The 25,363-nt window shown below is 42.1% G+C and overlaps 1 protein-coding gene across 2 annotated transcripts; it reads left to right on the top strand.

Moving 5' to 3' along the window:
* LOC134493259 (chemokine-like protein TAFA-5) lies at positions 1–25,154 on the top strand. 2 transcript variants are annotated; one of them, XM_063297663.1, is made up of 4 exons: positions 1–909; positions 10,479–10,631; positions 13,095–13,222; positions 23,607–25,154. In XM_063297663.1, the coding sequence occupies exons 1-4, from the start codon at positions 813–815 to the stop codon at positions 23,613–23,615; spliced, it is 387 nt and encodes a 128-aa protein (XP_063153733.1). In that variant the 5' UTR covers positions 1–812; the 3' UTR covers positions 23,616–25,154. The 2 variants fall into 2 exon arrangements, 1 of the variants encoding a protein (XP_063153733.1); XR_010067571.1 differs by lacking the exons at positions 1–909; positions 13,095–13,222 and having other exon boundaries at positions 10,493–10,631.
* Positions 25,155–25,363: the final 209 nt, after the last annotated feature.

Below are 25,363 nucleotides of genomic sequence, written 5' to 3' on the forward strand. Positions count from 1 at the left end.
CGTGTGGCCCCGAAGGGTGCGGGTCGGAGCTTGTTGCTGGCGAGCCCCGCTCCTCTGCCCTCCCCCTCCTCCCCTGGCTTCCCCCGCAGCCGAGGATGAGTCCTTTCCCCTGCGCCCGAGGAAGGCCGGGCGAGCAGGCAGCAGTGCAGCAGGCGGGGAGCCGAGCTGTTGGGTGGGCTCTTGCGGGAGGAGACCGAGGGATCGAAGATTGCGCCTGGCAAGCCGCGTCAAACGGCGACGGGAAATAGCGGCGGCAGCAGCGGCAGGCAGCGTCTGCGGTTGTTGAAAGGCGTAAGTCAAGAACCGAATTGCGCACGGCCGGGACTTCTGCTGGTACCAGAGAAAGGGGCGGGGTCCCGCAAAGCTGCAATCCCACCGATACTTTTAAAGCAATTAACTGGTGCAAATCGGGATTTCAGAGCATCCTTCTCGGCTAGCGCGAGGGCGGAGCTTGACGTCCAGGATAAGATGTAAAAGGGAGCGATCCTCCTCCTACAGGGATCTTGTTAGAAACAAGACTTCGGGTACCCCTGGACTCTGGATTGAGAAGCACCAGATCCTAAAGAACCGAGTCGGGGCCTCTGGGAAGTTGCAGTTGGACCTGCACATTCTCTCTAGGAAGCCTAATGCTGCTACCTACAGCTTTGCTCTGTCAGAAAGGGAATGCAGCTGTGCTCCAGTCGCAGCAGAATCTCCTCTGTGCCAGGCAGACACCCCCTTGTAGCTGGATTTAGAAAAGGTCTGGACGTTGTAGTGGGGTGCATCCTCGTTTGGCCCCTGCTGGTGGCCCACCGGAGAAAACCTCTCTAAGAATGCTGGCCAGTTGGAGAGACCTGTCTCCAAGGATCAGTGCTGTACTTTGCTGCCTCCTTTTCTTCTGGCTCTTGTACTGCCATCTGCCCAAGGAAGGTAAGTTCAGAGCTGTTTCACACAGCACCTTGTCATACCTCTGCCTTGAGCTCTTGCAGAAAAGAGCTTTCCACCTGTTTTCCCTCCAGGGCCATGCACAGAGAGCTGATACTTGGAACTGGCCTCAGATGAGGCCAGGATGATCTCCTGGAACAAATTCTCTCCCCCTCCCCTGAGCCATGGGTTGCTTACAGAGGACGGACACCCTTAAAGTATAACTAAAGGAATCCATTCATTTGGGCCTCTTATATTTAGAAACAGAGTGAGATATGAGAGTGAGAAGACCAGATATGGCTGTGGATTATTTGGATCAGTTCTCTTTCTTGGGGCCAAGGACCATCTCATTCCTCCAGTTCTGTAAAGGCACTGTGTATATTTAAGATCAATAGTACTTGACTCTGAGAAGACAGAAGTCATATTTAGCTCCCACCCTGGGCAAAATGTCAAGGATATGATATTTTTACCAAGGCAGCAGAAATAAAGAGGGACAGAAAATAAAAGCTAGCTAATACAAACTAGCTAAAATATTAACACTTTGGCACAGCAACATCAGGGCTATCAAAGGTTGGGCAACCATTAAGACCCCATCTCTACCAAATTAAAACAGAAATACAGATTCTAAGGGGAGCCCAAATACCATCTGCCCAACTGCAAAAGATTGTGTGGGTAACTTTGGCCAATGACATTCCAGTTCATTCAAAGTTTGTTTTACGGAGTCAGTTTCTCCAGGTACAAAAAGACAGTGAAGACAAGGCTGGAAGGACTGGTGACATCACCTCCAGCTGATCCCAGCCCTTTCTCTGGGCCATTTTCAGGATTTAAATTTCAAAGGAAAATAAATTATTTCATTTCCCACAGCTTTTTCCTATTGGTACCAGGGATAAAGCAAATGATGACAGTAGAAATCCTGCGGATAGTGCTGCTTCCCAGTAAACACACATGGACTCAGCCTGTCTGTGATCTGGCAGAAGATCTAAGGAACACACATTTTAGATCTGGAAACCTGAAGGACCAATAAGCAAGGGGGAGGGGAAAATCATTGTTCTTGCTTGGAAACCATCAATAGTCAGATAGGGAATCATAAACAGGGAAACTTTCACAGAAGGAGAGAGAATTCAAGAAGCATGGGAGGAGATTGCTCCTGTGATCAAAGGCCAAGGTCTGGGTTAAACCATGAGGCTTGTTTAATCTAGTTTTGTGGATTTGCATTTTCCCTGAATCAGACTAATTTTCCTGCCATCACCTTTGCAGTAAATTCACAGCGGTTTCATTGCTCACAACATTTCAGGCTGTCATATTTATGTGTGTAACACTGTAGAAACATAAAAAGTGGGTTTATCTTCCAGCTCTTTTGAATCCCCTGACATTTAGACAGACTTTACAGTTTGACTCTCCTGGTGCTTAGGCTCTCACAGAAATAAAGGTTAACCTCACAGAGCTTGCTTGTGCTTGAATAAGGCTCCATATCTATGGAAGGTCTGTACTCTGAGCAGCATTGGTGTGTGGGTGATGTGGCCAGGGCTGTATCTCAGGAGCATGTGACCAGTTGAGCTGGGTCCTGCAAATTAGAAATCTTAAAAATTAGGCCAGGCTTTACTGCAATAGCTGTCAGGCAGGCATGGGTAAAAAACATCTCTGTCTAGTCAAATGGCTATCTCATTGTTTTGGCTTAGAGAGCTGCCAATTTGTCTTCCTGGCTCCCCCCTACTTTCAGTTAGCATGCCCTGAACCATCATATTTCTTCCCAAGAGACTTATCTGTGGAGTTAAAATTTTAGATATGGGGATATGTGATCCCAGGTTCTGCTGGCTGTTAAGCCATGGATCACACCTTCACTGATATCTGGCTTGTAGAGTCAGAACAGGTTAGGATCACATAGTGGAAGATGGATGGGGAAACATCTCTGCTTGGCAAGCTGCTGCTAATTAATATAAACAATAGTGTACTTGATGGATTAATGATCTGAGCTGGTATAAAGTAGTTTCTTACATTCCAAGCAAGGATCTAATTCTGGTTACTACAGTAGTTTGGAATTGTGAGTTTGAATTTATGATTTTACCAATGCCTTTATTTGTTATTACATATATAACTCCCTCCAAATCAATGTATGAGATTTAGTATGAGATTCAGAGTCACAAATCTGAATTCCATTTCACAGTGGGGTAAACCAGTCTTTTGTAACCTGGCCCTCTGGATGTCTTGGGACTACAGTTCCCAGAATTCTCGGCTAGCATGATCTGGCTGGGAATCTTGGCCCTTGAAGTCTCAACCCATCCAGGAGGGGCAGACTGGGGAAGGGTGAAATAAACAAAGATACTACTTTTAGGTTTACAGTGTCTAGTCTAAAACACCCATGTGCTTGTATCCCATTAATATGTGTGATATACTGTTTACATTTGCACCTTGTTTATTTCATGTTGATCAAGGTCCTGCTAGCAGAAGGCATTTTTGTTTTCTGACAAAATCTTCATCTCTCAGTCTGTACTCTTTTTTTTTTCATAGTGACTGAGAAACAGCTGATCCTTTCTGTAGCTAACATACTTCACCCCAACACGGTGTCCTCCAGTTGCTCTTGGACAGTAAGAGTCATCCACTCCAACTAGAATTGGCCAGAACTGGAGGTCACTGAGCTGGAGCAAGCCAATATAAAGCATCCAGACCTCTGATCTATCCTCTTTCTCAGTGACTGGATGTAGAGAGAATTTCTAGCATATGACGTCATGGGGAAAGGAGCAGATAATCAGAACAAGTTAAGACTATGATACTTAATAACCAGCTTTTCTATTTTTTTCTTTCTTATATGCATGTGTAATGGGGGCGGAAAGAAGAAACAGACCTATTCAGCAGCAAGCACAAGTCCTGTTAAGCAACTGATTTGTTCCTGGGCTTCCCCCTTTCTTTCTCCCAGCTCTACACTAGGTAACAGCTCTGCCAGCCCAGCAACTGCAGAAGAAATCTTGTGCTGATGTTTGCTCCCCCAGAAACCTATGAAGTTCACTGTCAGCATAAATGTCCCATTGAGAGCTCCAGAAACAGGGCTTCTTGCAAACAAGGATGCAAAAGATTTGCAAATCCATGTTGATCCATTAATTATGTCACAATTTAACAACCATAGCTAAATATTTATGCAATAATTCAAATGATGTGAGCTTAGCCGATCAAGCCATATAGTTATGAGTTCAGTGCTGGCCTCAGGCATGCAAGATTCAAGGCTGTGCCAACTTCTTTGCCAGAGCCCTAAATCTCTTACAAGTCACGAGGCTGTTTGCTATATAGCTCCCTTTACAGGGCAATCTGCAAAGCAGCCAAGGTGCAAATTACTTGCAGTTCATTGTTATATTTTTGTGGCAGGGAAAAGTCAATGTTACACTAAAGCCTTGTACAATAACAACATAGCCCCACCACACTGCAAAACTGAACATTTTAAAGCTGTGACATTTACTGTCTCGTGGATATATAAATAATGAATATACAGATAGCTGCTAATGCTGGTTGCTAAGAAAAACCTAATAATTTGAGAGAACCAGGTATGATGCTGTTATTTTTTTGATCCTGGTAGCCATTTTTTTTTTACTAATACAGATGAAATTTTAACAAGACAGACAGCCTTCTGGCACTCTAAAGACCACAACACATTTATTGTAATACTGCAGCATCTTAATGACTAACTTTGTTGCTGTTTAGCCTCTAGGTTTGCTTAATTAAAAGCTGATTTAGCCATTAGATTCCACAGAAATTCTCTACTTTGGTTCCAATTGTTTCTGCTCTCTTGCAGGAGTTCTGATCAGCTTTAAAATGTGCCTTCTCTTAAACCAGTAACATTTTGTCCAGTTAAATATAACATCTTTTTGTATCTCACCTTTGCCTTAACCACTATGGCAATAACCACTCATTTTTATCAATTTGAGTAAGGTCAGAGTTTGAAATCTGGCAGGTGTGTTTTATAAAATCTTAACTTTGCTTTAATTGAACTCAGAAATGTAAACTGACTTCAGATTCAGATTATAGTGAAGTATGAGGTGTACAAAAGTTTGTACTTTGCAAAATAAAATTCCAGCTTGGTATTTTTTTGTACATAACAAACTATATTGCATTAACTATTTCATGTTAATGCAATATAAAAATGTGTAAATTAAGTCTTGAACATTAAGCAAAAGTAGAAATTATGCCATCATGGAGGGGAATTATTTGAATTAAATCTGTGAAATCTATGTGGGTCCAAGACTACATTTGACTCTGCTTTTGTCAAGATATTTAAAAACTATCATGATTGCTCCAGAGCTGGTGTGTTGAGAATTAGGCCATGTTAACAGCAAATTCTGCAGGTGAAAGAGATCCACAAGTATTGGAGGCAGTTGATTACCCTGATAATTTGAGAAATGGGGAGAAAGGCATGGTAGATGAAGGGAGAAAAACAAATCCTAGCAGAGAGCAGAAAAATTAGGGAATTCAGAAAATACTATTTGTCAGAGAAACATGTCCCTCCCTTCTTTAGCCTTTTCAAAGTGGTCCAGTGTTGTTACTCCCTTACTACATGTGTGGGGAGTTCTGAGACTGAAACTGCTTTTGGGACCACTTTATGACTCTGCAGGTATGAGATGTGAACTGCAGGCATGCAACATTTTAATGTCTGTTCTAAATCAGAAACAAATAATCCTTGGAATCATACAAGTTGTGCTCACGTGAATTGTCTTGTCTGTTCCTATTCTCTGCCTTCATTAGATCAGATGCAGAGGAGGAAAGACTTCCGTTTTGTAGGATATGCTTTATTTTTTTGCTAGTGCCCTGGGGCATGGACCAGCCAGAGCCAGGAGCATAACATTGGTGAGGCCAAGCAAGTTATGAAATGATAGTTCAACAGGGAAGCAGAGCCACCCATTTGGATGATGTCCATATACAAGTCAACATCTGAAAGGCTATAACCATGGATGCTTGTAACCTAATTTAGGGGTGACAGGTTTGTGTGTGTGCCTTTGAGTCAATACTGACTTCTGGCACCTGCCTGGACAAATCCCTGCAGTTTTCTTAGCAAGATTTTGGAAGTGGTTTGCTATTGCCTCCTTCCTGAGGCTGAGAAAGAGTGACTAGCCCAAGGTCACCCAGCTGGCTTTGTGCCTAGGGTGAGACTAGAACTCATAGCCTCCCAGTCTCTAGCCCAGTGCCTTAACCACTACACCAAACTGGCTCTCTTGTGGGGTTGCTTCTTATTAAATAATTGGAAGTCAGAAACACTATTGCAGATTATCCAGTGATTTGGTTTTAATCAATCTTCTGCCCATCTCAGGTTTAGAAGAACTGTTAATCTTTAAGTCAGCCTTTTCCAATCTGATACTCTTAACAATATTGAGCTATAGCTCCCATCATCCCCATCATCATCACCACCATCATCATCATCATATAGGGATGATAGACATTGTAGACCAACACTTCTGAAGGGCATCAAGTGGTGGAAGATCTTTCCTGATGGGTTTGTATGATGTAGTTAGGGCTACTGTATCTTGGCTGCAAATATCCAGATGATGTCTAGATGGCAGGAAAGAGTTACAGCTCAATGTATCTCTTTGCTACCATCCAGAGGTCATCCAGATTTTTACAGCTTAGATCTGGTGGTCATAAGTTAAAAGTTGGTGCATGAAGGCAGCTATCCCTTAACGGGCTTTGATCACTCTTTGCTTAGTCAGCTAAAGTAATTGAAGCATTTACCTATTTTTTAATTAATATTTTTCAGATGCTTCCATTTGTCTCAGTTCTTCATTCTGTGTTCGTTTTGATTGTCCCTCATCCCCCTCTTTTTTTTTTCTGAACTGCTTCAAAGGATACATACCTTCTATAGTATCTACTTATAGGTAAATTCCTTTTCAAGGAGTAGGCAGAGGGGTGTAATCACATAGACATTTTCTTAAGGTTCTGTTTGCTGTTACATGTCCTTTAGTGAACTTGAATGGAGTGGTGTTCCTTGAAGTGTCAGCACAGGCATTGTAGGCAATACTATTAGGAGAAACATTAAACCAAGGTACATAGTCCGGAAATGAACTGCTGGATGGATTTTTTTAAAATAAACACTGAGAAGAATAGTTCATACTTTTTCTCTTCAGTATTTTTAGGAATATAGAAAATAGAACCAAAACCCAAATGTTTTTGGTGCTCACTGGCCATGGTACACAAGGCTTTGAGACAGCAACTTTTTCTCAACTGAGCCTGGAAAGACCAATAATTGAACATAGAATGTCTATCTGTACATGCTCCACTGCTGAACTAGAGTGTTTGCAGTTTTCTCCCAACTTTATTTTCAGCATTGTTCTTGCTGAAGAAACTAGCCATCTGAATGTGCTTTCTTGCCAGACATCATGGAGGAGGAGATGCTGGCTGGAGTAGCTCTTTTCAGTGTGCTGGACTATACAAAAATACCTAAGGCCCTGAGAACATGGGCAGGTCATGAAGAGTTAGGGGCATATTTGTCATTTGATATTTAAGAAACTTACATCTTTGATCCATGAACTGGACATTTTATAGTATTCTTTAGAAAGCTGTCGCATTGAAAAACTGCTATGCACACACAGAATCTCCTTCAGCATTCCTGTCCCATCTAAACTGTCTGGAGGAGAGGAAACATCTTGCTATTCCTGCTAGTAGGGGCTTTCTCTGTAAAGATCAGAGAAGATCTAGTAGTCATAAGTTAAATTCTAATTTGGCAACTTGAAGTTGGAAAGCTGCACAGAGGTCAAAGTGGCTCTTGGAATGGATTATAAAACCCCAGGAAGCAGCCCCACCTGTTTTCCCCTATAATCCAGCTAAGCAGTTATCAAGGTGGAGAATGTGATGAGGAACAGAATTAAATCCTCTCCAGTCAGCATTGCATGGAGGATGGCCCTTCCCTGTTGCTCACAACATGAGAAAGGATTTATGTGGGAGAGGAAATGCCTGACTATGAGGGTAGAGTTGTCAGCCCCACTCACTGCTGTCCTCCCCATTGACAATTCCCTTACCTGTGTAGCCCTAACACTTTGCTTTGCCCCAGAAGATTCCTCTCCCCTGTCCTAAATAACTACATGCCTAGCTTCAGATACAACAACAGAAAGATATAGAGAAAGCTTGTATGCCCGTCACCATATTCAAATTGTCCCGAAGTTAGTAGATAGCACCCAAATGAGATTAACCCTTCACACAGAGGGCCCTTCAAAATCAGGCATTTCCAAGGGTTCTTTGAGAAAAGACTAGGGCCTGATGGGCTAAAGTCACTGAGCACAGGGTCCACTGCATGATTACATGCAATGGAGGTTCAGCACATATCCCTCCCTTCCCTTCTCTCCTCCTCCTCTTTCATAAGGCTGGATTACAGGAACTTCCTCGCAAGAATAACTCAGGCAGGCAGTTCAATATGCTGATGCTAGAGCAGTTTTCTCAACCTTGTGCTGGCTGGGGAGTTCTGGGAGTTGAAGTCCACACATTTTCAAGCTGCCAAGGTTGAAAAACACTGCGCTAGAGAGCATGGATCCTTGTTGCATGAGTTACTGAAAGCCCAGGGATGATGAGTATGTTCCCTTATGACATCAGTAGCACTGAACTGTCAGAGAGGATCTTGCCCTAAATCGTCATATGCAGGAAAAATTATAAAAAAACATGTAGCACAGTAAATCACATCCAGCAAATGTAGTTCTAATAGAAATGTCTTAGCCTCTCTGATCTACTTATTCAGATAACAAATAACTTTCTAGGAGAGTGAGCAAGCCAGAGATTGAATGTATATATTACAATTCAAATAAATATGAAAAGCCTGCCACATATCCCTGTATAAATTGAAGTGATCTCGTATGTTTTCATTACATGAATGCCATTGAAGAAGAAGAAGTGAGGAAATGAGAAACTGTTGCTACTCATCTGAATAGGGGAAGCAAGGAAACAGATAAGGGGTTGAATCTATTTAAAAGAGTAGGGTATATATACAGTATGCATGTATTTCAAGTATTTTATACATTGCAATAGAAGTAAAGCCAAAAATGTACAGGAATTCAGACAAATTACCGAAGAAATTATAATCCAGAATAGATTAGTAGTCGAGTTGTATATAAGCTTTGCAAGAAGGACCTTCATTGGAGAACCCAGTGTGTGTGTCTAAACAGCAGTTAATAGTAGGCCAGGTAACAAGAATGTGTGTAGTTACTGAAGGAATCCATGTGATTTTTTCTTTTTTTAATCAGGAAGGCAGGTCCAGGGAGACAGGTAGCATAGAAACAATACCTGGCCAACCTGTTATACAAGCAGGAAATCAATATGGAAAAAAAATAACAGAAGGAAGCTTTGCTGTTGCCCAATTCTATCATGGACTTCCTTGGGGTGGGGAAAGGAGAAAAGAACAAGAAAGAAACATGATCATTATGGCTGAAATTCATTATCTCTTTGAGGGTCTAGCCTGTTTCACATATCACACTAAGTTGCAAAATGTTTGTGTTTGGTATAATGTATTGTGTGATACCATTATTGTGGTTTGCAAGCCATAGCTTATGATTTAATGTGTTGTGTGAATGCAACTTGTTTTAGTTATTTGGTAAGCTATCATTAAGCAAACCGTAACTTGGATCTATGAATGCTGAATTTTACAGTCAAGTTTCATCAGAGTTTTATCAACCAGATTGTGGGTTGTGCAATAATGGTAAAGAAAACTAATGGTTTTAAAATTCCATCTCTGTGGCTCTAAGACAACAGGGGAAAAGTGGTTCAGTATTTTCTGTCATGTCAAAAGGTGATGTAGTGGTTAGGGTGTTGGACTGAAATGCTTAAGTTCTTGTATGGAAACTATCACCTAGGATTATTTTAATGAGGATAGAATTGGAGGAGGAAATACCTATGTTGCTTTAACCTTGTGAAGGAAGATCAAAGACATGAACCTTAATATATAAACAAATAAAGCTTAACTGCATGAGTAATAATACTGTAGTGCAGGTAAATGGCTTTGGAATTTCCCCTTGTTTGGCTAGACTGGAGAGTTTATTAGGTTAGCCAGCAAGCCAAGTTTGAATGGGCTCATCTTTTTCAGTGCAGGAGGGTACTTAGAAATATTCATATCCTCCCAGCCAATAAAAGAAATATAGCATAGCAATTTTGTTGTTGATATTGCAAGAGTTATCAGCAGGCATATCTGGACACCAATGTGTTACATGAGGAGGGACTGCATTTGTGGAATGCACCCATGTGTGTTCTGTGAATTTGTATGAATGTACATGAATGTACACTTAGTAGAAGATCACGTAGAAGATGCTGGTACCATTTTCCAGATTTGATTAGCGTACTTGCTCATCACATCTGCAAAACTGATTTTGTTGGACCCCCATCTGTTAGATTAGAAGACTGGCCTCCACTACTCAGTTGAATTGATTGCCTGCCATCTTTTTCTGAGGAACCTGTATAAATTAGTACAATGGCTCTAGAGCTGTTGCCACCATAGGGACTATCTATAGCTTAGAGCCCAGGGTCTAGGCTCCTGGCTTCCTCTTCTGGTAAACAGGCTGCATTATTTTCCTGCTTTTTTTGCCAGGATTAAATCTGTCTTCTATCCCAATGTCTTCCTGCAGGAAAGGAGCTAGAGGTGGGGACATGTGAAATCACAGCTCTGGATAGAGATATGAGCCATCCCAAAAGGATGATTGCCCGACAGACAGCACGGTGTGCCTGTCGAAGGGGTCAAGTCGCTGGAACAACAAAAGCAAAACCTGCCTGTGTGGATGGTAAGAAAGCAAGGCTGCCTTCACTCTTGGTTGATCGCACCAAAGACCCATCAGTCTGGCCCATGAGGAGCAGGAATTTCATACAAACGGCTGAGAAATGTTGCAGGCATCCTGGTGCTCATCCAAATCTCTGTAAGCGCCTTAGTAGCATCAGTGATGGCTTTTCCATTATGAAGGTTGCAATGAGAGCTAAAGCCAGGGGCATTCCCAGAGACTGAAAGTTAAGCAAATTATTGAATTTTGACACTGTAACTCAAGGGAAAAAAAAAAACAGGGGGTGGGGAGCTTTGTCATCACCAGTCAGCATAAGAGATGAGACATTCGTCCACTGTGACCTTTTGGAGTTGGGACCGTGCCTTTGGATTTGATCGAGGCACTTACTAGAATGGGCCCAGAAAAACTCCTCCTTTGCCAGGGTTTGGACATATTTGGAACTAAAAGAATGCCCTCAATCATTTATAACACTGTTACCATTTGTCCAACAATGGACAAATTGGTGTTGGCAGGGATAGATTTTTGTCTGTGTTATTAGATCATTCTATTAAAAAAAGAAGTCAGGCTGGGTGCTTAAGGAGATTTAACAGCAAAGCTCCAGATTAAGTGCATGTAAAAAAGTACAGATTTCTCCTAGAATTACACTGCAGTCCAAGAAAACTAATTGGAATGTAACACTATTCGGTCATGAGGTCTCTGCATGATGCAGAGCTACTTTACCTTCTTGTTGCAAGACACCTCTCTCTACTGAGGAGATACACCAGAACCTTTTTGAATTGGCCTGTCACTGTAGGTAGTTCACTGAGTCCTGTTTAGCTTTGCCAGGTGATCACCTGAAGGAGAACTCCTATACTTGGAAACACTACCAGGGTGCTCAGAATAGGAGCCCACCCTCATGAATGTCCCTCAAATCATGTCAGTCCCTCTGAACATCTGGGGGCAGGTGGGCACGGAGAATCTCTGTGTGTCCCACATGAGCAAGAATTAGGGTTTCCTTGTGTGGCCAGCAGCGTATCTACAAGCACAAACATAAAGGCTTCCCTTTGCAGACCTCTCTGCTTTATCAGTGCAAGTCTTAAGCAGGTCAGCCTCCTTTGAGTGATGTCCCAGGCATTTCCTCTCTTCTAACCTGGAGAATCCCCAGAGCATCTTTTCAGAGGGCTGTAGAGCACTTTCTCCCCCCTTTCTTCCTATACAAGAAGATTCCCGCTAAGACTTCTTCTGGATCGATGTATTGTGGAACATTAAAGAAATACATGTGATTTCAGAAGACCCAGCCACTGCCTAAATCAAAAGTCAACAACCTGAGCTGCTAAAGCCCCATGTGGCCCTTGACTTACTATCAAGTCACTTGCAGCTTAATTTTCAAAGCCTTTGGCAAGCCAGCAGTTCTGACCTTGGGCCAAAAAGAAAAAAAAATACTGTGCCCTCTTCCCGGAGTCTGCTGTGTGCAGAGAAAGAAATCAGAGATAAAAGAAGCAGTGGAAGAATTCGCCATCCACTTTTAATTCTGCTTGCTTTAGCTTCATCTGCCATTTGCACACAGCCCCCCTTCCCAACTTTTAACTCCTGCAGGGGGCATCCCTCAAGAGATCAAAAGTTGTCCACTGCTGGTAGGTAGCCGGCATTACTGACTTGAATATGTGATGGCAGAAAGCTCTCTTTCAGGTCTTGCAGGAAGCTTTCCTGAGGTTTTGGGACGTGGGCATCTGTTATCTTGTGTTGCTACGTGCTGCGGTTGTGCGACAGTAACATGCTACCTAGTGTTGCTATGTAGGGTGGGGGGAGGAAATATCCTCGGCCTGTGAGTGGGTGTTTGATACGTATGGTGAACGTGAGGCTATTCTGAGCCCACAGGTGGTGGTTATCTCATATTTGGAGGAGTTAGAGTTGCAGCAGAAAGCACAGTAGATGTAATCCCTCTTCCGTCGCCTGGCATTTAACCCATCCGCTGCTCCACCTTCCGCAGCTTCTGTTGTTTCTCGGTACTCTCAGCCCCTCTTTTGCAAGACCCTTCTCAATGGCAAAGAAAATAAATCCATAGCAGAATTCTAAGTGATCTAGACTCAGATGTGAATCCCATTCTCTTCTGGAGAGTTTGTGCTCAGAACCCTGCAGCCTTAATCCTCTACTCATCCTAGCTCCCTCTCAGGGCATCCCTTCCCAAAAGTGGAGTGGGGGAGGGAGGCTTGCTGCAGGGACCAGACAGTCTCATTCGGAAGGATGGGAGCTTAAGCCAGCCTTCCCAAATTTGGTGTCATCCAAATGTTTTCAGACTACAGTTCCCAGATTCCTCAGTCTGGCGTAACTGGAGGTTTGCACCATAAAATGAATGAAAAGGCTTTAAGTCTCATGTTTTACTGATAATTCCTGTTAAATGTGTGTCTAATTTTCTTTGCTTCTCTTTTCTTTCCCTTTCTCACCCTCAATGTTTCCTTCTTCTTTGACTTCCCTGCTGGTGTCCGGCAGCCCAGATCATTGTTAACAAACAGTGGTGTGGGATGGAGCCCTGTGATGAAGGCGAGCAATGCACTTTATTAATAAATCGTTCTGGGTGGAGTTGTAGTAGGCAACTGGGACGAATAAAAACAGTCACGGTAAGTAAACTGCCCTGACTTCTTTCATCCCACCCAGCAAAGAGCTAAGGAAGGGCAGAAAGTTGTGTATTGCAGCTGGAGGGAAATGTGTTGTGTGTACCTTGTAGGATGAAGAACACAAATTGTTTAGGGATTATCATAGGCTATGGTTCCCGATATGTGCTGCAAAAATTGGGGTGGCTACTAGATGACAGCAAAGAGTAAGAGGTTTCTGTACCTCTTTGCTGCCATCTTCTGGTTGTCCAGGCCCATGACAGGTGTAGTGTCCTGTATGGAGTGATACTAGCAATGGACAAAGATCAGAAGCAAAGTAGGTAAAGGTAAAGGTTTCCCTTGACGTAAAGTCCAGTCGTGTCCGACTCTAGGGGGTGGTGCTCATCTCCGTTTCTAAGCCTTAGAGCCGGCGTTGTCCGGAGACACTTCCGGGTCATGTGGCCAGCATGACGACACGGAACGCCGTTACCTTCCCGCCGAAGCGGTACCTATTGATCTACTCACATTTGCATGTTTTCGAACTGCTAGGTGAGCAGGAGCTGGGACTAGCAACGGGAGCTCACCCCGCCGTGCGGTTTCAAACCGCCGACCTTCCGATCAGCAGCTCAGCGGTTTAATCCGCAGCGCCACCGCGTCCCATTAGAAGCAAAGTAAATGCATGCAAATAGTGCAGAATCTGCATTTGCACTACTGGGAACTGGACATGCATTATATGCAGATCTCAGAAATCACTAATGCAAATCTAAGAAAGTCTGGTGGGAAGACAGAGATGAGTCTTTACAACAAGGGAGAGAGGGGAGATCAAGCTTTCTCAGGAGCTCCCTGGCCTAGTAATGAATGATCCACTTCTCTGGGAGGAGCAGCTGTCCGTACCTGGAGATATTAATCAGCAGAGTTTGAGGTACATTGAATAAGCAGGGGTTCCAACTTCCCAGTTGTTTAACAGTTAAACACACCCCTTCCCCTACTGAAGCCACTGAAAAAGAGTGCTTGGAGGAAATCCAGAAATGGATTATTGTGTAAATAGTTGCCCATTTGGCTGTGTTGCTGATCACAAAGTCCTGTGTTTGGAGGCTCCCTGTTCCTTAATTCTCTATGCAGATGTTTTTACCTGGGTCTCTATTTCCTGGTTAATGAAGATAGAAATAAAAGCTTGTAGCTGGCTTTGGCTGATCTTGAAAAAGCTAAGCAGGGTCAGGCCCATTTCCTACTTGGTAGGAAATACTAGGGAATCCTAGGCTAGAATAAGACAACGAAAAGATATTCTGGAAAGAGATAATGCAAATAACTTCTGCACTGTTGCCAAGAAAACATCACGGATATGCCCAAGTAGACACCAAGAGTAAATCTCGGCTTGAAGGAGTTTTTTCCTCTATGGGTAGTCCTCAATTAACAATGGCAATTTGGACTGGAATTGCTGTTGCTAAGTGATGCAATCATAAAGTGTGATGTCATATGACCACGCCACTTAGCAATGGAAATTCCAGCAGTCCTGGTTGCAGTCATTAAATGAATCACTGCATGCCATTAAGTGAGGATGTCACATGGTCACCATTTGCAGTCTCCTGCCAACTTCCCCATTGACTTTGCTTGTTGGAAGCTGGCAAAGAAGGTCAAAATTGGCAACTGCATGACCGTGGGATGCTGCAATGTCGTAATCATGAGTTGGGTGCAATCTACCTGGATTGTAATCGCATGACCATAAGGACGCTGCAATGGCTGGAACTCTGAGGACCAGTCGTAAGGACCATTCATTCAGCACTGTCGCAAGTTTGAACGGTTGCTGAACTTGTGGTCATTAAGCAAGGACCACCTGTATCTTAATACCCTAGGGCAGATATCTGCATGCCCTGGTATTTAGCAGTGCAAGCTTAGATTCCACAGCCCAACAATAAAATATAAGCAACTGATTCTGGTTAGGCCATCTCTCTCTCTTTTTCTTTCCAGTTAGGTTTTTAAAATTCATATAATTCACAGGAGAATGCTGGAAAGAATGCAAATGGAGACAGAGTTGGATGGAAATGTGACTGAATATTATCAGCCTGCATTCAACATGCAGAACATTTGGGAGGGGTCGCTTCCTGTCCCCTCAGAGTTAGGGAGGGGAAGAGAAATGCTACAAAGCAAAGCAAGCCTGAGGTGACCCTGAATTTCAGCAGGTATTTTCTCCAGTTTATCTGGGCATGCAGGGAGGCGTTGGCCTACCCCTGCTGCCTGAGGGGAATTAGCCTTGCTAATAGAGTTTGCACGTGAACCAAGCACCATGGACTTTGCCAGCTATGGCTCTCACTCCCCTGTAGGGACCCACATCTGGGCAATTTGTTTTCGGGAGCATCAGGGACTGCGCCCTCTAAGGCCCTTGTAAGAGGGGCTGGTGCTGAGACAGGTAGAAGGGGGTTTGGATGAACCTTAAGCAGAGCTCTCTGGTGAAGGGGGAATGAGGAGGCTCGCTGAACCTGGCACTGGGCCTGGCTTTGCAACACAAGAGGGAAACAGTGCAATTAAGTGTCCTGGATTATTGCCTTGGCTCACTGCGAAGCAGCACTGAGAGTGCTGCAGCCCAGCATTGGCATAAATAAGGGTGCCTCATTACTGACTCCAGTCACCTTCAGCGCAAGCAGTGATGGCTTTATCTGGAGCAGATACTAAGGAAAATGTCTTCCTCACAGTCTGGCACTGCTGTATCCATGTTTGCAAATGTTTTAAAGCCCTTCCCTCTCTGCTGTATCATTACTCCTTCCTGCTAAGCTCTCCTCAAGGCCCTTCACCATCCCAACCACCTTAGGACATTTGATCCTCAGGACAATAGAGTGGCTCATCCAAAGATGCTGACTGTCAGCCACCAAAAGCCAAATGGTTGTTGGATTGCTGGGGAGAGGGAGGGAGGAATCCATAGTTGGAGGGAAGAGAGGGGAATGAATAGATAATCCAGTAAGAACACGTCTCCTGGCCCATAGAACTAAACCAATTATTGGTGGGAAGCCCACCAAAGCAGGACCTGTAGGCCACAGCACCCCCTGTGCAGGGGTCCCCTGAGTTTGTGGGTATGAAAGAGACAATATGAAGTGTCTTTAGCTCCATGCACTTTTAAATTCAGCCACCCTGTCTGATCTTATAGGAGGTGGGGAGGCTTTCCATTCCTAACCCAAAAGTTCTCTATCTGACTCAGATTCTCAGCTTTTAAAAATGTGCCAATTCTATCCTGGAAATGTCTTATGAGGTGCAGCCTGTATTTTTCCCCCAGCAGGTGTCAGTATCTGGTCAACCTTCTGTAGGATTAGAAGTGAAGCAGGGTCAGGCCTGGTTAATACTTGGATGGGAGACCTCCAAGAAATACAAGGGCCATAGGGTAGCCTGGGAATGTGAAAGGCCCTCCAGAAGAAGGCAAGGGGTTGCCTTCTCTGTCACTGCCAAGAAAACTACATGGATGATGTGTCCATGAAGTCACCCAGAGCTGAGCTTGGCTTGAAGGCAACTTAACTTTATAACCTATTGAACTAGCTAGAAGCACTGTTGAAATTTAGAGCTGAATGGGAAGTATAATATGGTGAGGCTGCAGAAAACCAAATCCGTAGGAATCTGGGGAATTGGAGTAGTAGCAGTGCTATGGTTTTAATACATACTAAGATTGTTGTCACTATTCATATCCTGCCTCCCCTCCAAAGAGATAAAGCTGATATAAAGAGTTTCTACCTCCTTCTGTGAAGTATATTAAACTGAGTGACAGTGAGTAGCCCAAAGACACCCAGTGAGCTTGATGGCTGAGTGAAGATTTGATCCAAGCCTCCGGAATCCTCTCTCGCTACTCTAGCTCTTTGGCTCAGTACGTACTGATAACCACATCATCACACAATTTCATTCATAGTTGTCTCATGAGGCTTTTATATTATGGTATACGATAAGTGTGATGAAGAAGGAAGGTTGGGCTCATTTCCTTTTCAAGTAAATGTTGGGTGGGGCTAGTTCCAGAGTAGCAGTGTTTGCTCATCTATAGGGTTTTATCTGAAAGCTAATTTTTCTCCTATTCATCAACAAGATTTGAGTTTTTACTCTGACTTATTTAAAAACAGCAAAGTTCTGAATCTTGAAAGCCAGCTAACATTTGGGACATGGAACAGCCTTCTAGATGCATTGGACTACAAGTTCTATCACTTCCAGCCAGCAGGGTCAAAAGCCACTGACTGGGGAAAATGGGATTTGCAGTTCAATCCTTTTTGGAGAATGACAGATTGGCAAAGACTGTTTTAAAATAAGTCTGTTTGGCTGTGGTCCACCTAAGGTGGACTTAGCCATTACAGTCAGGAACGCACAAAAGAAGAAGAAAAGGAGAGGAAAGAAGTGCCAGTTAAAAGCACTGAAGCTGAACCACTCCTGTAGTGACATCTCCCCATCTGATTGCTCAGACCAGGAACAGCTGCTAGACTACAGAGTCAGTGAGTCTTACTGCAGTCTACTCAAACAAGTGAATAACAATGAGTGGGGAGCTGGAGTTCCAGAAGGGCACTGAGTTACCTTCTGAAAAATGTCCAAAGCACTATAACTGGAGGAGAATTAATGGTATTTCCTGAAAGAAAATGCAGATGGCCATCATTAAGCCCAACAGGCCTGCACTGCTCACTCGAGCATTGCACTGGGCATTTGTAGGGCTGCCAAGACCAGCTGCCAAGGAGCTCCTGTGCCTGTAATAGCTGAACTGAAATACATTCCACCAGGTGCCAATTTTCTCAATATTGTTGCATTCTGTATTACTGTGCAACTTGTATAAAGTGCTTGGGATCATATTTGACACAGAACTGCTATAGAAAATGGTAGCCCATTTTCCTCCTCCATATTGTATTGTTGCATACATTGGCATGGTGGAAAATGCACAACTGAATGGCGTTGCTGAATGCCTCAGTGTGGTAAGAAACATTTGGGGACCTCCAAATTTTTGCTAAGGCCAAATATGTGTAATTGAAATAATAACATGTTCTTCCTCAGAGTAACTTCTGCTTCTATTCCCCTCCTCCTCGTTTGTTTCCTGTGCTAATATTTAGATGATAGGCTCCTTGAATTTGGGACCTGGCCAATCTTTGTAACCATATTATTATTGCTATTATAATTATTTGAAAAGTGTAACTTGAATGCACATACCTGATTTTAACAGTTGGCTGTAGTTCTATCCGTTTCTATTTACTTCTTTTTGATTTTGTTCTTCAAAAACTCTGCCTCAAAAAATGGCTTAGGAGGAGTGAATCTCTATCCAACACCTGTCATGAAGCCTTAACAGCAAAGTCATTCAGCTTCTCTGCAATCTCTCCATCTTCCAGTAAACCTTTCCAGATAGCCTTATCTAATGACCTGCCTGGCCTTCTGACTGTTTTTATCTTTCTGACAGTCTTCCCTGATAAGAGTCCTCCAGTTGTGTTGGACTGCAATTCCTGGAATTTCCAGGCAACATAATCAGTATAGCATCTGGAAGTTACAATGTTGGGAAAGGCTGGCTTCATGTCTTTACCACAGAGTAGTAAAATACTTGTTTTTTGTTTTGTTTTACTTGTCTTATTCCTGGCTTAAATTAGTTTTTCCAGATTTTTGTTCTCTTTAATTGAGTAAGGTTTATTTTTAAGGGAAATCTTATTGTCTTTCAGAGTTGACTTGACTGTGCTCATCAGTTATGCTGGCATTGTCTTGGACTTGTTAATCCCTGTCACTTTTCTGTTAGCCACCTTTCCCTTTTGTGGGAATAATGTTTGTATTATCACAGTTTTAAACAACTTCTTGTTGAGATTACCTCTGTGCTTCAACTTAATTTTAGTCCTCTTATTTTTAAGTTACCTGTTTTAAAATGAATTCATAGCACGTGGTCACTGTTCCCAACCTGTTTGTCAAATTCAGAGTTACCTGGTCTCAAGTAGTTCCATGAGTAACTCTTTTAAGACACAGTTATTTATTCTGTCTAGGAATGTCACAATTTGAATGAATATCTGCACCATTTGGGTAAGGTTAATATTACATTTTTATCCTTTACCTAACTTCATTTTCTTTTCTTTGTTTTTATCATTACAAGCCGTCTTGGAGTTTTGATCAGGGGAATTACAGTAGTAATATACAAGCAGTAAATCACTTTTTAAGATGAACATTTCTATCAAATGAGATTATATGGAAGAATTTAGGAAATTTTCCCCAACCAAATCTTCTCTAGATATTTTGCAATCCTAACACACCTGCAGGACACCAGAATGAGGAAGGCAGCTCTTAGCTTGGCTGATTTTGAAAAGTAAAGTAGGTTTGGACCTGATTAGTACCTGGATGATATATAAACAGGAAATCTCAGGGCTCTAGGCCAGTAGGTATCTGGAGGAGGGAAACAACATGAAATGTATATCAGGTCATGATATAAGCCCCATAACTTACATACTTTGATTTAAAGAATTTATATGACCCTCCATCTCAAAGCAGTGACTCTTGTGTCAGACAAAGGGATGCAAATACATAATGGTAGCACTTATGTAATGCTATTACATGTATGTAATTTTTTGTCATTATGGCAATGCTGCAGGATAGACTGGGAAATCAAAATAAATCCATGAAGAAAGCAGTGGCATCTTCACCTTGTTGCCAAGATCATTGTATGGTTGTATCCATGATGTCATTGAGAATTGAGTTCAACTCAGGAGAGATTTGACTTTATCCTTCATAAAAATAGACAGATTTTTTCCTAATCTAGTGCTCTTTAGAAATGTTACACTACAATTTTAATGTCCCATTAAAAGGTGGCTATTTTATTCTGGCTGTATTCTCATTGTCAAATTCTGTTCATTTGCAATTCAAGATCTGAAATATTCCCAGTATCAGTCTTCAGAAAAATCACACCCTAAATGTGATTCTGCTGAATTCGTACATAAGTCAAATATGTAGCATGCCGCTGACCATCTGTTTGTTTGTTTATAACAGTGCAAGGATTTGGGGGCTCAGTCCTAATAGCATATGGAGTGGGAGGCTGCAGCCTGTCCATCCACCCATTTGCTTTGTAGCATCTCCCTGGAGCAGGTATAAAAAAATAATACATTCTTTCTCTATTGACATCAGTTAAAGCTGGGTTTTTATTATTTATTTTAATCATCTGTAAGAGGGGCTGCAGTTGTAAAATGGGAAGGCTGAAACTCCTTTCTATTTGTGCAAGTCTCAAACAGAATTGAGCCCCTGCACACTTAATACTACCATAAACAAAAAAGGAAGGGCAGCTGCACATGATGGATATACTGTGTCATGCTGGTTTGTCCTTTGCTCTCTCTCTCCAGAATCAGTCTGAAAACCACTCTGCTACTTCCTGGTCTCACTGCAGTTCAAGTGGCCCTTGTCCCATTTGTGCTGGCTCCACTTGTCCACAAGCTTCCCTAGTGCCCAACAAATCTAAGCCTTTCTTCCCAACACCACTGTCTCATCCATGCATTGAGGCTCTTCTGCATGCAATTTTCTGGCCGTTTCTGGAAGATAAATCCACTTTGGGCATTGGAAGGGGGGGCGGTTGATGGGAAAGAAGGAAGATTCATCCATATTTATCAAAATCCATCACAGATTTGGCAAATCTGCCCGATCACCCCAGCTATATTTTGCATTATTAAATATTCATACAAGCTGGTTGACAGTGTGGAGTTTGCTCATTTTTTGCTCCTGAATCATTTATGTACAATCAGGGGAGGCAGGGGCAGTATTTTGCCTTAACATCTCTTCTCTCCCCACCCCCCACCCCCATCACGGTAACCATGCAGTCTTTGGACTCCATCAGTTTTATTAACTCAATTCTGTAGAGCATAACATGTTATGCACAACAGCTGTCAGGAATGGCTCTGAAAACTCAGAAGTTTTCAACATGGAACGAAGGCTGCAGAACTTTTCAGTAAAGGAGAATTTTCTGGTAAACCCTAAAATGAACCAACTTTATGTTGCATTCTGCAAAATTTGGGGTGAGGGATCACTTTCTTTCTCACTGAAGAATTCATACTTTAAGAACTACCTGCTATGGGGAGAGAACTATTACCATTCCAGAGCTCCCAGCAAATATGTTCTCCAGCCCCAAAGAAAAGGTAAATAGAAAATTTAGAAAGAATATACTTCAAACTTTTACTGTATAATCCATCACTTGACAGTGGAGTGCCTGTTGATGAGACTTAACCAGAGAACTGCAAGCTGATTAGGTAAAGATAGCCAAGTGTCTGTGTTCCATTCTCCACCCTTTCTTTCTGAGTATAAAGGGCAAACTCCAATTCTTTCATACACAGCTGAAATTTTCTCAAATTTAGGGGCTGGAATTTGAATTCCTCTCCTCTTGTCCACTTTTGAAGTAAGGTTAACAGAGTGACCACCAAGCTTCAGCATCCATTGTGGTGCAATATATCTACAGCTACAAATGTTACATGGATCCAGGAATGTATGCCACTTCTATTGCGCGTCTATACTGTATCTCATGGGCAAGTAATTCTTTTTTTCCCAGGGAGAGCCTGTAGTTTCACTTTTAAACTTTTTTTTTCTTTTGCCTCCCAGGCTTGCAGGAGCAGAACCATGCTTCTCTGGCCTCACTGGAATGGAGAGGGGGGATATTGGAGTCTTGGGAGGATGGGGGCTCATATTAAGCCTAGCAGAAACTTAATGAACCGAGGGTCTATCTTTACAATTGTATAAACAGTTTATCTTCCTTTTCTTAAGCTCTCAAATCAGAGAGACATGGATGTTACATATGTCATGCCCTCATGTATGAAGTTTTCCCCCTTAGAAAGTGGGGGGGAAATTCTATTTTACACACTGTATATCTGTGTGGCATTTTTACTTATATTGACAAGTTTATTTATTTTTTATTTTATTTTATAAATTTATTCACCGCCCATCTCCCCCTCACTCTGGGCGGTTTACCATAAAACAGGATTAAAATTCAAAACCATTCCAAATATGGTAATACAATAAAAATAAAAATAGAATAGGATCTAAATGACTAAAAGATTTTAATCAGTCTATGAGTGTAATAGGCCCCTCAAAATCATTTTAGGGTGCTAGCCATCCCCAGATATAACTGTTCCCACTCCCATTCCAAGCCTGCCTACAAAACCAGGTCTTTAATCTTTTGCGGAAGTCCGGGAGCGAGGGGGCCTGTCTCACCTCTGGGGGAAGGATATTCCAAAGGGTGGGAGCTACAGCAGAGAAGGCATGCTTCCGGGACCCCACTAGATGGAATTTTTACAGATGGGGTCTGCAACATGCCCTCCCTACATGACCAGGTGGGGCGGGTCGATGTAATAGGGATGAGACGGTCCGTCAGATATCCTGGTCCCATGCCATGTAGGGCTTTAAAGGCTTTAAAGTTAATGTACCTTATTTTCATTGTTATTTCCAACAGGGAGAGGGTCAAGAAGGAACTTGGAAAAATCATACTGCAAGAAATTAGCATTTTGCAGCCGAAATTTGTATCATCATCTTGAGGGCTGCAGGGGACTGAAAAATGGAGTGAACAGAACTGCGTGTAGCCTGCTGCCTTAGATTATCCTACCAGATTAAGTGTATCTCTAGATGACAGGGACAGTGACCTAACTACAGTAATATGTCCAAATTTCTTCACCGCTCAAACTTTTATTATTACTCAGTATGAACTTTAAATGCACTAAGTAATCATATAATGAAAGGGAACTTCCTATCATTCCATTCATAGCACTTGGGATTTACTGGCATAGGAGATTTTGCTTGTTTGTAAATCATCCTGTTAGTCTTTCACTAAACGTTAGGAGGCCTCAAAATTCCATTAAGAAAATTTGAGTTCCAAGAAACATAGAGCTGGATCAGATAAGTCTTTGAGGAAAAAGTTTGGCAACACTTTGACCATGGATGAAAGTAGGCAAGGAAAGAGAACCCAATACATTTTTAAAGGCAGCATAGGACCAACCAACTTTTATCTGCCTAGGTTCAACGTAATGCTGTCACCACTGAGATTTGTAAGCAAAAGGTTTTTGATGTTTCTGATAGAACTGTTAGACTTCACAAGGTGCAAGAGCAGTAAGAATCAGCAAGGAATGCAACAGGAAGTCAGGAGTAAGTTTCTGTTGTGACAAGTTTAATGCAAACAACATTTTGGTACAATACTTGCTGGTCCTGGAATAACAGAACCTTGCTCCATCAAATAAATGTATGAGCTAAGATTGGCCACTGATGTGGGTTGAGAGACTGATCTTTTACAAACCCATTTGTGTGATGTGCTCATTTAGCAGAAAATGTCCATGGAGATCAGGGTATCTTTTTTCAAGTTAAACTGCTGAAAACATTTTCAATTTTGAAAATAATTCTCAAGATAGATCAGTTTTGGTATGAGTGCCACAGTCCCAATTACATAACTATCCATTCTCTTTATGATTTCTTCCCCCAGGTTTCTTGACATCAGTATAGCACCTGTCTGTAAGAGCACCTTCTCCACTTCCTGTGTGCTGATGGCAGAGTTCAGAGATCACCTCATCATGAAAAATGGGACAATCCACTTTCTCAATATGGGTTCATCCCCATGAATCAGGGCCCATCTCATCTGTATTTCCTCTTGTGCCAGCACATTGGATGCAGAGGCTACTGAAACAAGCATCTTTGTGTTGTATGTATGAGATTAACTTTTCTTCCCCCTCCCCAAAGCAAATATATCTATTTATAGCTTATGTTGTGTATTTTTGACTTGAAATGCAGTTTTCTGTAGACTTTATTTTCCCCCATGTCAACAGAAGATTTGCAACTTGGTATCCTAGAATCAACAGGCCTTTCAGACCAGGAGGAATGGCCGCCTCTTTGAGAGATATGGTTGTAACAGACTGAGGTACTTGCTAAATGTCTGGGATGCTATGCTATGAAGAAAACATTCTCTTAGACCTCTTCCTTTCAATTGTTTCTCCTCCCCTGATCCAAAGGAGGTGAGATGGTGCTAAATGATGTATCATTGGATCATCAGCTGCTGTGGATATAGAGGGAAGCATTCACTAAAAGGTGTGGCCATATTCAGTATAAGGCACACTTCACAAAAGAGTGAAATGAAATAGCGAGGTAAAAAAAAACTGGGCAAAAATGTGTGTTGAATCACAATCTTCTCCATTTGTGTTTATGGTATCTTAATTAAGTCCCCTTTCTCATATCTGCCCAATCAACTATTGAGAATAATTCTTACTCATCAGTAACCAGGTGCAAATTGAAAACAAGCATAATTTATTTAATATAATTCATTATGTATCACCGTTAGCTCATTTTAACTTGAGATAGTATTCTGGGAGTTGAACTTTTGTATCCAACGTTAGAAATCATGTATTTCTGACCAATTTGTCCCTGAGACTAATTTGATAATCCATCAGATGGACTGCCTTGGGAATTTCTGAACCAGTTGTTTTTGCAAGTCGTAGACTGAAATAATATACCTAAAGTAGATTCCTCTTTGATTATGGAACACTGATCCCTTAAAGATGTATTATAAAGGGGTCAAAATTGTACCCAAGTAGCAATTCCTCCCACTATAAATTTAGTTTCATTATGAACAAGAACTATAGACTAATGCCTGTCATAATCTATAATCAGCATGGATATTGGTAAAGCCCAGCTGTGGTTGGCAATTGAGAGAAAAATATACAGATCCAAGTAGAGCTTTTTCCTTCAGTCCCAGTTCCATTCCCAACCACTGGGAGCTAAAAATAATTAAAAGTCTCCTGAGACTGCTAGTTGATACTGATCATGATTTGAAAATTATACTGTAAAAAAACCACAGCATTGCTTCTGCACACCCGTCTGTAAATATGAAAGGTCTTGGATTCATTCTCACGCCAATCTTATTTTTTGTTATAAGTTGAACTCTTTTGTTTCAAGAACTTTTTCCTCTGAAATAAATTTCCACAATTTGTGATGTCAAAAAAAATGTAAGGAAATAAAATTCTAACTTTATTAGTCAAAATGATCTCTAACCTTCTTGTTTTCATAGTTGCACAGTTCCTTTTGCAAGGATGCTCAGTGGCAATAACTACTCAGAGATCTTTTCAGTAGGAGGTCTAAGGAGGTGTGAACATTCAGCAGATCTTCAAAAATTATCAAAGCAAAATCTGCAATTCCTGGAGGAGAAATCCCATATGTATGGGAAATATGCAAAGATTTGTTCTGAGATAT

This window comes from Candoia aspera, chromosome 3, assembly GCF_035149785.1.
Source record: "Candoia aspera isolate rCanAsp1 chromosome 3, rCanAsp1.hap2, whole genome shotgun sequence".
NCBI lineage: Eukaryota > Metazoa > Chordata > Lepidosauria > Squamata > Boidae > Candoia > Candoia aspera.